The sequence below is a fragment of the Agelaius tricolor genome, unplaced genomic scaffold, assembly GCF_023055355.1.
Source record: "Agelaius tricolor isolate 1412-34295 unplaced genomic scaffold, bAgeTri1.0.p SCAF_15, whole genome shotgun sequence".
NCBI lineage: Eukaryota > Metazoa > Chordata > Aves > Passeriformes > Icteridae > Agelaius > Agelaius tricolor.
This window is the reverse complement of record NW_027269275.1, coordinates 7,410,123-7,425,000: the sequence shown is the minus strand read 5'-3', so window position 1 is coordinate 7,425,000 and position 14,878 is coordinate 7,410,123. Positions and strand designations below refer to the sequence as shown.

Sequence of the window (14,878 nt, the reverse complement as noted above, 5' to 3'; positions counted from 1 at the left end):
ACTCAGGCAAAGTTGGAGGCACAAGTAATTTTACAGTCTGAAAATAGCATCACTTGGGCATTTTTAGGAGGAGAAGATTTGCAGAGGGCTATGGGCAGTTCACTGTTACGTTTTCCTAGGATAAGTCAAAATAATTTTTAAATGCCAAGGCTGATTAAGGGGGTGTCTGTACTATGGGTACATGTCATTGCAAAATAGGAGGAGTAACATTCTAGGAAATGCATCCCACAATAGCAGTGTTAATGCAGCACCATGCTGGGCATGCCAGGTCAGTATTTGTGCAGCTTTTTTTGTGTCCTAAACTTCCTTTGTCACTGTTGTCCTCTGACACCCTCTTAACTTTTGCTGAAAATCTGTTAAGTGGAAATTACCAATGTTTTCTCTCAGCACCAATCTGTACTGTGACTGAGAGAGAAGTAGCTAAGACACCAACTTAGTGGTTGAGCCATGCTGGGCTCCATCAGCCTGAGCATTGGTTCTGTTTGTGTGGAAATGGGCTGTATCTCAGAGGAAGACAAACACAAGTAGTATCCTGAGCATCTCCTTAGCTTCTTGCTACCTCTCCATTTTCTGGGTTTTTCTACTTCACTTTTTTTGGTTAGTGTATGACGGTAATGGTGGTGCTTGGAGGTAACAGTGAGTGAGCACAGTGGATGTTGGAGCAGAAAGTGGTTATCTCTGTGTTGTATTTTGGATCTGACCTGGTTTCCTAACTGACAGAAGCTGTGTTGAATGAGGAGGGAGAATCACTGGCATGTTGAAGCACTTGCTGGTATTCAGGAAACCATGTGCTTACCTTGGTAGTCAAGTTAGTGGTTAATACTGAGGGGTAACAAACTGGGAGGGCACAAATTGACAATCAAATTGAAATAGATTGTTAACTAATCCTTCCAATTTTATTTATTAATTTTGTAATTATAGCAAATGAAATCCTCACAAGTTACTCTGATTGCTTGGCTTACCTCAATTTATATTCAAATCTCACTAAAACACATTTCAGCCTTTTCTTAACGAGATGATGAAAAGTGCTATCCCATGGAAGAGTAGGGGACACACATTCCAGCATTTCTTGCAGTCACCTGTTTGCTTTTTAATGTTGCTGTTGAATTTGTATTTAACTCAGGATTAAAGTATAAGCTGACGTATTTGAATAAGGATATCTTTAAGCCATGAGTTCTTAAAATTTAAAAAAAAATGGCTGCACAGTTGGCTAATAGAGATTTTAAAACACAAAGGATGCTGAGTAACGAAGACATTGTACTACTGTTGATTGGAATCACAAAGCAGTTTCATAACACACAGAGCCAGCCACTGGAGTCCCACTGCATTTGTGGCAGTGGTGGAAGGGGATGGGTCCTCATTCCTGGGAGGAGGTGCAGGAGCAGCAGGGGTGGTGGTGGGCAGAGGGCAGGGAGCTTCCCTTGGGAGCCTGCCTGGCAGTCTCAGGGAAAAGGGGTCAAACACACAGGCCTGCCCTTCACCCAGACAGGGCTGAAGCATTAGGATTTGTTCCCTGTGTGCCAGACAGCACTCAAACAGGAACAGGTATTCCCCATCCTCAGTGGATGCACTGTTTTACCAGGGAGCAAGGCTTTTAAATGCCAGCAAGAACTTGTCACTGACTACCTTTTGCTCACAAGTGTGTGTCTCAGGTCACCTCTGTTGCTTTAAATGGGGTTTAAAGCATTTATTATTTCTGAAAGGCAGGTTTTTGTATGATTTTCAGAGCGGGTCTTTTTCACTAAATAAGTGATTGATAATGACTGGATTTTGATCAGATTTTCCAGGTAACTCTGGAGGTAGTTTTTAATGGTCTTCATTGTAAATTTAAAAAAAGACTCCATTCTTTAAGTGTGATTATTAAAAATGAGATGATAAAATACAAACCAGGTTTGTTTTCCCAGTTAAGAAAACCTGCTGTTAATGGGACAGTGAGCAAATGCCACATTCACATGTTGATATCTATCAGATCAAATCAAAATCTACTGTTTGGCACAAGAGGTAAAAAACCCCACATTGTAATAAAACTGTCACAGGATCAGTGTCTCCTGCTTTGTAAATAAACATCTCTGCTTTGCCTCGGTATTTCTGTAACATCCGGAGACTATTACCCTGTGCTGCTGCTCTGGTTCATTGACAGTTTCACTTAAACAGTTAAACAATAGTTTGAAATGGAAAATGTTCTGCCCATATTCCTTACTTAGTTCCTTTGTGGGTTTTTTCCCACCCCTCAAATGTTTTTTGTTGGATATTTTTGTTGGATTTTTCAGTCAGTCGCCTTAGTAATTGCATCTTATTTTTCATTACACAGGAAAATACCGAACTGCTCACAAACCTCATTCAAAGCCAAAAGTATCAAATGTTTTTGAGGTAGATTTTCCAGCAAATGGAAATGATACAAAACCAATGGGTCGTTTTCAGTCAGAGGAGGAGCTGTGGGCCCGCTTAGAAGAGCTCGAGAGACAAGAAGAGATGCTTGGTGAACTTGACAGGTAAGTGCTGCTGTGGCACAGGCAGGACTGGAGTCCAGAGAGCTGTGGGGCTGCTGGTACACAAGGGGTCTCACCAGCAGGGCGAGTAGCTGACCACACAGGTGGAATTAAAATTATCATACGTGGAAGAAGGGTGGGACATGAACAAAGCATGCATTGCAATGCCAGAGCTCCTAAAATCTGCCTCTGTGCAACCACAGCAGTCCAACCTTCTGGGTTTTTTTCTTTAAGATGAAGAGGGGGAAGTGAAATTAATTTCCTACAGGCTATGAAAATCCATAGTTTTTCATGTGGGAGTTATCCATTTAATGCTCCATGACATCCTTAGATCTATTCTGATCTGCAAGCAATACATGGGTTGTTAGCCATGATGTCACAGTTCTGGTATTTCCAGTTGGTATGGGAAGGACACAGGCATTGTTAGAGGGCACAAAGAAGTTGCATTGTCTGTCTAAAAATACAGCACCTGGGTAAAGAAAGTTACATGCAGGTGAGTTCATTACTTTGTATGTTTGTGTCTCTCAAGAGCACAACTTGCCTCTGTTCATATAAATATTTTTCTTTCCATAGGATGCCCGATGCCGTTGAGATAAATGGAGAAGATGCAACCTCTTCTGAAGACGAGAAGGAGGACAAGGACACAGATGTGAATGGGACCTGTAGGGCAGAGGACTGTATTACTCAGGGCAACTTCCATAAAGAATTTGGGAATTCAGACTTGTTTGTGAGCCACCTTAATGGCTCCACTTATTATCACAGTGATGATGAAGATGAGAGAGATGTTGGAGATAACTCTGTTCCAACTATTTTTTTCTCTCACACTGTGGAACCTAAAAGGGTTTGTACTTTATTTAATTTTTGTCTTTTGCTCAAGAGATTACATAAGATATATATGCCATATGTAAACCTGAAAACTTTAGATCTGTAGATGTAGTAGAATGCTAGCTGGAGATGACATTGGGGGTTTTTTTTCCAAATTATTAAAACCTTTCTGTTTAGATCCTGTTGTCCTAAATATGGTATTAAAAAAATGATCTTCAGATGTCTGCCTTGTTGTTCTGGGTTCTGGCTGTTGTAAAAGGCAGCATCCTGTCTGGGAGTTTTTTAAATGACTTCTTACTTGCCTTGAAACTGGCCTTTGAGCAGCTCAGCTATTGAGCAGAGCTTGAATAAGCAGACTGTCATATTTTATATGCAAAATATGTGCACATGAGGGCAAAGAAATGCCCCAGCCTAGTGCAAGTGGTAGAGAATAAACAGTGCACACTATGAATGTTACCATTCATACATTTGTTTAATTTACCTGTGCTTCCTAGTCCCCAACTGCTTGAGTAAGGGAATGTCAGGAATCAGTTGATCTGCAGCCTCGTGATTGTTGATTTTATGGTCTAGACCATCATTTGTGTTCAATTTTCAGGTAAGAATAAACACAGGAAAAAATACTACTTTGAAATTCAGCGAGAAGAAAGAAGAGGCCAAGCGTAAAAGGAGGAACAGCAGTGGCAATGGCCATGCAGCTCCAGAGCTGCCCAACATCAAAACCCCAGCAGACATTTACCGGTGGGTAATTTATGGTGCAGCTTTCCCTTGAGCAGACCTTCTCCTTTCATTGCTGTCCACCTAGAGAGTGAAACCCCACCTACAGTTTCCTGAAAGAAACAGCTGGAACTGAATTTACTACTTAAAAATGAAAGTTTGTGCCTTCTGCATGGTTGCTGTGCTTTCTTATCCATAAAATATTTCTGAGTTTAACGCTTCCTTTTCCAAATAGTAATTCTTCATTTACCTGCTTTTCCAGAGCTTCTGAAATGGAGGTAAATTTGCCAGTGTCTATCATCCTCAGAAAGGAATGCAGCAGTTACGTTATGTGTTCTGGTTAATTCCCTGCCATTTTTTTCTGTTTGTTTTCAAACAGAACTGACTAGATCTACCACTTGCAATATTCCTGCTTTCCTGGTTATTGATTTGCTGGATTCTGTCTCTTCCTTTCTTTTTGTGTCTTCAAAACATACTCAGCTCTTTGCTTGCGTAGTTTCTTTTGCATTCTCTGTTCCTGGCCTCAGTCTGTGCTCTCTCTTTCTGTGTTCTCCATAAAAGGTACTGCTCACCTGCAGGACACCCACACACAGAGAGCTTGAAAAACAGTGCTGGGCTTAGGGGATTGTACAAAACACTAAGGTGACAGTATAGTTAAAACAAGTATTTAGGTTTGTAAGGATAAACACAGACACCTATTGGATTGGTTGATTAAGTGGTTATGAGAATTCCACTGTATGTCTCTGTATTTGGGTACCTAAATATGTTAAACATGTTACAAAGTGTTAAAAGAGAAACCACATCCTGTAATTGCAGCTGCAGGGGCTGAAGATGAGCAAGAGATTCTTTTGTGCTCCTCCCCTTGAGCTCTGCAAACTCCATCTTCTCTAGTGATGTATTTCCATAAGTGCCTGATGAATAAAGCTGTTAGAAACAAGTAACACCCTTTAAACTCATCCAGTCATTGGGCTTCTCCTTTATGAGTTTGATAAAATTGGCATTGTCTTCTCATTCTCCTCTACCCACCCTTGACTTTCTCAAGTCATGGAGAGGGAGCACAAGAGCCATCTTTGTCAGTTCACAGTCTGTTAATACTTGAAAAGTGTCTTCCTGTTGATCTGATCTTACAAGCTGATTTTTTAAATTTTGTTTCTAATTGAAAGCAGATTATGACACTTGTCAGGAAAAAAGCTCCATCTTTTTCGTGTGCAATGAATGTTTCAAGTATTTGTTTTTGTATTCTACATTTGACAAGGACTTAACTCCAGAAAACATTTCCAGATTGTGATCTGATTCTCTTTACAGAAACAACCCTGGTCATCATTTAGTTTACCTTTTTTCTAACTTTTTCTAACTCACACCTTTCTGTTTTGTAACATTTTTCAAAGAGCTATGCATTTTCTGCTGAAAATAAGTACCAACTTAATGCTTGAATAAAGGGCATAACAGCATTCACTCTGCAGAATTGATTCTTGTACACTGGTAAATAAAGTGCCTCTGAAGGTACAGTATTGTCATTCTGCAGCGAAAAAGTTGGGAAAGCACATCATAATTAATTTGTACAAAAGACAAAGCAAGATCACTGTAAATTTGTCATCTGATCCTGAAATGGTTTATTAAAGCTAACATTTTCCTTTATAGAGTCTTTGTTGATGTTGTGAATGGAGAATATGTCCCTCGTAAATCAATCCTGAAGTCTCGGAGCAGAGAGAACAGTGTTTGCAGCGACACCAGTGAGAACAGTGCTGCTGAGTTTGATGACAGACGAGGAGTTCAGAGGAGCATTAGCTGTGATGAAGCCACTCAGAGTGACAACAGCGAAGGCATCTTCGAGGAGGAGGAGGGGGAGGGGAAGCAGCAGCTACCGAAAAAGCTTCCTCCCTCTTCAGGGACAACTGAGGTACAGTTTTTAATTCATTATTGATTGTTGGCAGGGAAAAATGAGAAATATAATGACTCTAGTTGCCTATACCATCAGTTTTATTTCTTTAAAATAATTTTCTAACTCCTACCTAGTTTGCTTCAGGAGGACATGCCAGGTGACAGGCCTCTGTCACACACATCCTAGGGGCAGAGGGGAGGAGCTGCTCATCTCGTGGCTTCCCTAAGGCTGGAAGCTCTTCCATAAGGGTCCAACAAAGTGGTCACTCACTGGTGTTACTGAAACCTGTGTGCTGGGTCATCCTGACCACTTCACTGCAGGACAGACAACAGCATTGTAGACAAAAAGAGGGAAATCTCTACTTTGTAACTGATCAAAGGAAGAAGTGATTCTCTAACCTGCCTTGCACTACTAGACAGTTAATTTCCAAGGAGTGTTTTGAGTTTAAAACATGTAGATACCAGCTGAATTACTATTTTGATGTGCCAATAGCAGAGAAATTGCCTGGTGGAAGGAAGCATTGCACCCCTACTCATCCTATTCCAGACTAAGCCATTAGGGATCCCAAACAAATCTGTTTACATGTGTTTGGAAAGTTCAGGGCTTCATCATAAAAGACAGACTGTACAATGTAAGGGAAGATGTACAGTTGCTTAGTGACTGGGTGAATACAGGAATTAAATGTAGAGATTCGTGGCATAGCGTATTCATTTCTGTTTTGTAAGAGCTTAACACTAATTTTTTCAAACTACATAAAACTTGAGTCTTCAGTAGTTCCCAGTGCAATGGACAAGTTCAATGCAAGCACTACTTTTGCAAAAATTATTTTTGACAAGAAATGAATTCCTCATAAAAGCTGTTGTTTATCACCATTTTTCATGCAAACAGCTTCAGATGAATCCAGGCAGGATGTGAAGATTCATGATGGAAAATTTATCTGTGGAGTTAGCACTCCACATTGTATACTTTCTGGAATATATTTGCTATATTCTTATAAAACATTTAAGTACACTTTAGATGTTACCCGTCAGTCTATTACCTGAGTCTGGCATGATTATTCTCTACAATGTAATGTATTTTCTAAGCAACTGAAGGAGATTAAGCAAAACACTCCAGTCAGATGTGCTTCCCTAAATGCTGTTGTTTTGCTTTTGGTTGTTTTTGTGGGTGTTTGAAATCCATTATTTCTCCATTACCATTTGCAACACACTAACTTTTTTTTATTTCTAATTTTACCACCATCACTTAGTTTGTGCTTTGCTTACCTGTTTTTGAAAATGAGCTTCTTGTTAGATTAACAGAGTTGTACAAGCACAGCTTTAGGCACACTTGGGCTACTGGAGCAGAAAACAAAAAACACTGCTTTTTTTGCAGGTCCTGCAAGAAGAGAATGGCCTGTTTGTTTTGCTTTGTCTTTGTTGGTAACTGAGTTATGAAAAAGCAGAACTAAGCATAGTGACTAAATCTGGTGTGCATTCCTTTGTGCCCAGCATGAGCATCAGACCTTGGATGTGAACTGCTTCCCCTTGTCCTTGGGCATTCTGAATTCTCTGTTTTCAATACATTGTGGAGTGATTTGTTCTTAAATATGTTTATGAAAAGTAGTTCTGAGCTGCTTGTTTTCCAGGAATCATGGTCATTTCTTCACTAAGTTGAAAAGGATTGTCACATAATTGACTGCATATAAATTACAATTTTTAAACATTAGATGTTTTTATTAGGCCTTTTATAGAGAGAAATAGTTGGAAGCAAGTTTGCTGTTCTCTTAAATATAAATGGCTTTCACCATTTTTTGATCATATTTGGTAGGGAGAAAAGAGGAAACAAAGTATGTGCTTGCCAGTTCATATGCAATGCGTCAGCTTGATGCAATTAGGAGATACTAAGTCATAAAATGATGTATGATGGAAATGCTGACATCAACTTTGCAAAGTCTCTCCATTTCATATCCAAAATAGAACTGTGTATTACATCAGCTGTTTGATTTCTTGAGCCTGTGTCAGTGAGGAAGCAAATTTTTACATCATTTATGCAGTAGGAATGAGATTAAGTAGTACTTTTAAGATACTGTCTTTCATTCAGTCATCCTTGAACAAGCTGTATTTTGAGGTTAATTACAATGTGGTTACTTATGCAGGCAACAATCATTGATTTAAGGATATTTCTTTACTTTTGATTAGAAGAAATAACAATTCTAATCAGGCTAATATAGGGTAATGACCTTATGGGCATAGCTTCACATTTGCATTTTATTAGCTCATTCTGAGCATTCTCTTCTGTTGTAGGCATTTTCTGGAACTGTCATAGAAAAGGAGCCTTTGTCTCCCTCCTTAATGCCACACCCAGTCCTGGCTCACCCAGTGCTGCCGACCATTCTGGAGCGCAAATCAGAGGAGCTCTTGTCCGACGCCACAGAAGAACCTGTCAAGAGGATTTCCAAATTCAGAGCTGCCAGGATGCAGCAGACTCAGTAGGTGCTGCTGAGCCCAAGCATGAGCCCTCTTGCCTGCTTTCACCTCTCTGGAGATGATATAAAGGCTTCTCTGTAGCACCCACCGTTACCAGGGTGTCCTGTGGTAATTTGGCACCGTTATCTCCTCAACGTTTGCTGGCAGCATTAGGAAAACAAACAGTTCAGTGTTTGAACACTTGAGTATTCATCTTATTTTGTCGGTTTCCCTGTGTGCTGTCAGCACCTTTGTATATGTTTGCCTTATGATAGCAGCACTTGGGTTCTTTTTTCAAAAACTGTTCCTTACATACATTGTTTTTGTGTTTAAAACTAAATACAGGCAGTTTTGTGCCAGCTGTGATGTTCTACATACCATATGGACCATTTTAAGGAAACTTTTCACATTTCAAATAGATTCACCAATTATATTACATTACTTGCTTTAGCATTTTAAGACACACTTGTATTCACATTGCTGTAGGTTTTGCAACTAGGTGTCTGCTAAAAGTTTTTTCCTTCTTTCAAACCTCTCTGATCTCTCACTGTACAGGTCTATAAAATGCCAGGTTCATGTACATTGCAGGGAAGTTTCTTTGATGGAAAAGGGTATTTTGTAAAATTAAATTTTCAGTAAAAAAGCTGTGAAACTGGTGTGGTTTTTGTTGTTTTACTACTAATTTGGAAGCTCCACAGAGAGGTTTTTATTTTGAACTTGCATTTCTAGCTTGAAGTGTTTACTACCACATGGACATAAAAGCAGTCCATTCTCTTCTGCCATTGTGTTTTAACCTCCTGCTAATGAATGTCCATGGAAATTGAATGCTCTTAAGGAGAGAAGCATAAACTCAGACTCTTGATTACAAAATCTCCTAGTTCTTTTGTATACTCAGAAAACATTGTAATTGTTTTGGGAATGCCCAGAGGGAGTCAGCACTAAGGAAAAATGTCTTAATGCTTCAGCTTTATTTCAAAATGCAACAGCACTGCAGCACTCAGGGTACACTTTGGTATATCCTTCTCAACTGAGAGTAGTCCTGGCTTCAGGATTCCCTGCCCAGCAGCTCCTTCCAATCTTCTTGCCATCCCCTCATTTTGCTGACACAGCTTTTGTTGTTAGGGGCCACCCCTTGAGTGATAGTAGGTGACAGAGATAGGCTTTACAAACAAACTACTGGGTTTGGTTTCTTTCTTTTTTTCATTAGTATGTGGGTTTTTGAACCTAGTGAGTTTGCTAATCTCTCAGCATGTCTGTATCAGCACAATTAGAGGGGTTACATGTTGAGCAAGGACAAGGGAAAATGATGGCAGAGGGCATGGGGAGCTGGAGTACCTTAAACTGATGGTGCTCTCCAGCTGACACCATCAAACCACAGCCTAAAAGGTGAAGCAGGAAGACTTGGGAGGGGTAAGGAGGGACTGTGACTCTGTAAATGGGGAGCCTGAGAGCCATCAGCATCTGATTTTCCCAATCTTGGCAAGCAGATAATGCTGTTTCCTCACCTTCCCCTAAAATAGCTGCGCCTTGTACCCAGATCCTCAGCTCTCAGATCACAGCAGATGAGCTCATGGTGTGGCTTTGGAACAGAATCACCAGCTCCCCCTTGTCTCAACATTCCTCTCTCTGTTTGAAAGGGAGGTGGAGGCACTGGAACTTCTCTTTCTAAGGTGACTTGTAAAGTAAGCAGAGGCACTCTGTGGATCCCCACTAGGAGTCTGGGAAGCCACAGTGGTTTCATGGGCAGAAAACTCTGGCCGAGTGTGGCAGCAGGAGGGCAGGGGGGGCAGCAGCCCACCACAACTGGGGGCCACATTTCCCCCTTGGGGCAGAGCAAATTGTGTTTGGCTGCAGGAAGAGCTGCAGGGAAAGTTGTGCAGCCCTGCTGCGCCTGCAGCGCTCCGGCTGCGAGGGGCAAGCGCTCCAGCACAGCCCCAGAGTCACGTTGAAAGTGTTAATGATTAACTTGATTCATGCTCAAATGTGGACTTTTTTTTTTTTTTAAAGCATATTGCATTAGTACTAAAATAAGCCATCAATGCCAGTCCACCCTCTATTCACGGCTAAATATTTAAAGGAGGTTATTTATAGCTTCTTTAATGAATTCTTGGCTAAACAAAATGAAATTATGTCCTAGAAAAGTAGAAGCTATTTTGTAACCAGAACAGTGCAACTGTAAAATATAGTTCCATGAATATGTATTTTAAATAACAAGGGGTTGAGATCCAAGACTACCAGACATGGGTAATTAGAGGAAAACTGAGAGAAAGAAAGAAAGGGGGAGAAAGAGAGAGAAAAAAAACCCTTTAAAAAGATTTATTTAGATATCTTCTGAAATACTTCCCGCTTCCAGTTACTTCAACAAACCAAATGCCCCTTGTCACCATAGATCAGTTTCAAATCAAAATTAATTCTTTGCTTGTTTTCTTTTTGTCTCCCCTCCCCTTTTTTCACATCTCTGCTCACGAGAAGAAGTAGGATAAATGCACCTTGGGTTTTAATGAATTATGGCCTCAGTTCAGGGAAGCATCCTTACTCAGGAATGCACTTTGGCATGTGCTTATGTCTCAGAGATTTTGTAAAGAAGAATGGATTTAACCACATGCTTAAAACTAAGCACATGAGTGTTTTCCCTAATAGGGAGCCCGAGTGTGTCTGTGCCTTTCTGCAGTATATTTAATTGTCAGAGGGCTCTTGGGCTGGAATGAGACTTCGTCTTCCCTCTCTTCACTTGGGCTTTAGCAGCAGACTCACTTGCAGTGCCTAGAGCAAGAGAGATGGCTGTAGGCATTTTATAGAATGTTTACAAACACCAAACAACAAGAAAAAAAATTAAATCTATCAAAGCAGATAAAAATCTAAGCAGTAAAAAGCAGTCATGTGAAGGCCTGTCTCTGTGAGGACCTAAAATTTGCTTTCTCTGCAACACTGGAGCCAAGAAGTGCTACAGCTGACCACCAATGCATGGGTGAAGTAAACATGGGATGGAGCCACAGATCCCCAAATTGGAGGTCTGAAGGGCTCCTGGGCGTAAATTAATTTTCATATGATTTTTGCCCCCAGTGCAACCATTCTGGATTTTATTCAGTTAAGTAAAAATAAGGGTACACTTTAATGGCACTTTTTACCCCCGGTGCTGCCATTCTGGATTTTTTTCACTTAGTACTTGGTACTAAGTACTTGGTACTTTTAATGGTACAATAAGGGTACATTTTAATGGCACTTTTTACCCCCGAGTGCTGCCATTCTGGATTTTGTTCACTCAGGTGACAATAAGGTACATTCTAATTCTGCAATTCCGTTGGTGAGTCCGTGCTGCTGGGAGGCTCCGTGTCCGCTGAGGGCTCTCTCTGGGCACGGGGCTGAGCGAGGGCTGCTGGCTCTCCCCGTGCTCCCACAGGCCTTTTGGCGTGTCCTGAGCCTGGAGCGCGTTGGCTGGGCCATGCACACGGTGACAGGACCCCCATGGCTGTCGGTGTGCCCTGCTGCCCGGGCACAGGTGGCAGTGCCAGGTGGGCACAGTGCTGGGGACAGAGCGGTGGCAGCAGCCAGCCTGGGCACTGGGGACACGGCCGTGTGTCCCGCAGCCCCGCACTGCCCTCTGCGCTGATTGCCTCAATTAGCCACGGCAAATGACCCGTCGGGAGAAACTACTGCTCTTTAATCTTCCTAATTGCCCTCAGGTGTGCTGGGCACCTGCCCGCACCCCGAGGAGGGGCTGCGCGGGGAGCACCCGCTGTGTGAGGCGATCGTTCCAAGGCTGGTGGTCTGGCTCGGGGGAGCCGCGGAAAGGAGCAGAGGATGCCGTGTAGCTCCGTGCCCTGTGCCGGGAGGAGAGGCCCGTCCTGGCCCGGAGGGGCCTGGAGCCGGTTCTGAGGTACCTGATCCATCTCCCTGTCCCTCGTGAGGTGAGTTGCACTTCGCGCTTTCCGTCGCTCGCTTAGGGCATCTAAAGCAGCAGATTTTTGGATGTCTCACGAATGTCTAAACCAGCTGTTTTGGCTGTTCATTTTAACTAAGTGATTTATGCCGCAAAAAACGAGCTGGGATTAAAAGAAATCAGATGTGTGCGTTTGGAATGCAGCGTCTCTGTGTTACAAATAGCTCCTCTCTAACCCACATTAACCCCACGATACGTGAATTTTGCCAACTCCCGCTGCGTCTTTTAAATCAAGCCCAGCAAATCGTTCCCGGGTGCGCTGAGAGCCTTCCCTTCCCTTCCCTTCCCTTCCCTTCCCTTCCCTTCCCTTCCCTTCCCTTCCCTTCCCTTCCCTCCGCGGGTGCGCGGGGCCGTTGCGCGGGCTGCAGGTGCGGGCGGCGGCCGGGAGGGGGCGGCGGCGGGCGCGGCCGCGGAGAGCTGCCAGTCAGCGGCTGATTTATTATTCATTTGTGTTATAGGTGGGGTGTGCAGACAGTTACTGTAATAATTACCCGGACTGGAGCGTTTCCTTGGCAACCGGGGTTTTTTTCTCCATTCATGCTGTTGCGGAGAGTACGCCTGTAAAGCATGACATTGCTGTATTCGGGGGTTTGTTGCCCTCCTGCTGCTCCGGGTTTGAGGTTAGTTACAGCATCACAAGGTGCTCTCGAGCATAAAAAGCTCAGGCTGGGATTAAAGCACGCAGGGAACGCTAGCGCCAAGTCTTTCCTTCCGCTGTCTCACTTTTAAGTAACAAGGTTATAAAAATGCAAATGCCATCTTGGGGTTGTTAATAACTAATATTGGGAAGAATTCCTGCAAGTTGTAAAATTTTTTTTTTTTTTTTTTGGTAAACAAAACCAAGCCCAGGTGAGGCGGCTCCTTGTATTTTACACCGGTCTTGTGGAAATAATGTTTGCAAAAAAGGGACTTGCAGCTTGATCCAGCCTTGCGGTGTTTGGCGTCATAAATCAATGGGAACTGCTCCATGCAGCTAATGATAAGGTGGTATTTGTTGTTTATCCTGCTTTATGGTAATGGTTCGGGAGGAGGAGGGTGCTGTGTCCTTCCTGAAGGAGCAGGAGTAATCTTTGGTGTGGTAACGGAGTAACAGAAACCACATCTATTATCAGAGATCTATAAATGAATCATATTATCCTACATTTTTAGGCTTACTAGAGCGCTCATTTTCAGAAACTTACATCAAGCACTGTGCAGGGATGAAAAGTAGTATTTTTCCATCCCTGCTGCACGAGGCAGAGGGAATTCATGATGCAATCTCGCACCGAGATGGGGAATTTTCACCCGTTAAAATTCCGAAGTAAGATGCTAAAACATGATTACATCTGGAAGGATTGTAGTCTGCCAGCAGTGTGCTCCCCTCTGAAGGGTGGGCTGGGGATTAATGGGGCGACCCAGGGCTCTGGGATCCCCGCTTGTCTGTGAAGTTAGCTCTTGCAAAGGTTAATGATGATACTAAAGTACAACCAGGAGACCAGCCCCTGGTACATCCTCCCTCTCTTCCCAGCTGCCCTGTGCTTACAGCCAGCTTGGAAAGATCCCCAGCCCCTGGCCCAGCTGCCCAGGGTTACACTTGTGGAAGTGGATCCCTGCAGGGACTGTGCACCCACTGCTGCCCTGCCTGGGTGACAAATCCCATCTTTCAGGCCACAAAGGGCCATTGGCAGCTGGTGAGGAAAGTCTGTGTTAGCCCCTGCTTGGGTTGAAACGGGAGATGAGTGTCCTGCAGCACCCAGGTCCAGGTGGCCCCTGGCAGTGACACCATGGGTGCCTGGAGCCACCTGCTGATCCCAGAGGGACTGGGGACCTCTGGGGGCTTGCAGCAGGGGTTGCCTTTTCCCTGGAGCAGGACCAGGGCAGAGCATTGCAGGATGATGCCGTGGGTCCCAGCGGTGCTGCTGGGGCTCTGTGGGTCTAACACAAGCCCCTCTGCAGCCCCCTGTGACCCACAACATCTCTAACACAGGGCATCCCCCAGACTCCTGCACCAAACCCCATCCCAGCCAGAAATCCCACTCAGAAATCCCCCCTCAGTCCCTGCCAGGGCTGAGGGAGCACCTGGGGGTGCTGCACTGCTGGATGTGCCCGGGAAAGCTGGCTGCCATACTTGGGTTGTCATCAATGCAAATCATTCACACTAATTCCTCCAGATTTGGATTTAAGTTTTAAAGAAAGCTTCAAGTTACCTCAAAATAGCTTAGTAATTATTTTAATAACTTGTGTGAGCAGGAACAATACCCACAGTGTCAATTCTGGCTCGCAAAATGTTTTTTTCAACTGTTCTGAGGAAAAAACAGCGAACAGTTCAACAGCTTAAATACAAGCGAGTGGATCTCTGGAGATTAATCTGTCTGGTGTTCCTCAGGTAAAGACTTCTGCACAATTTAACAAAGGAAATAATTTTCCTATTTTTATAATGCATGTCTCTCTGTGGTATAAATTACTAAAACCACGCTGCTTATCCTCAGTAATGTTATAGATGCAGATAATTTACTGTGTATCACGTTATCAGTTCATTAAAGAGATGCAATAAAATCATTATTTACTAAGAAACAGCAACCCTTGCAATATCTTGTCAGAG

General features: G+C 43.0%; 1 protein-coding gene across 1 annotated transcript in view; it reads left to right on the top strand.

Annotated features, from left to right (window-relative positions):
• The window catches only part of URI1 (URI1 prefoldin like chaperone), a 41,352-nt gene extending 32,339 nt beyond the window's left edge, over positions 1-9,013 (top strand). Inside the window, exons 7-11 of the mRNA XM_071440295.1 lie at positions 2,312-2,492; positions 3,063-3,330; positions 3,910-4,052; positions 5,670-5,928; positions 8,196-9,013. Coding sequence (XP_071296396.1) covers positions 2,312-2,492; positions 3,063-3,330; positions 3,910-4,052; positions 5,670-5,928; positions 8,196-8,384 — 1,040 coding nt within the window. The 3' untranslated portion in view covers positions 8,385-9,013. The remainder of the gene's footprint in view (positions 1-2,311; positions 2,493-3,062; positions 3,331-3,909; positions 4,053-5,669; positions 5,929-8,195) is intronic.
• The last annotated feature ends 5,865 nt before the right edge of the window (positions 9,014-14,878 follow it).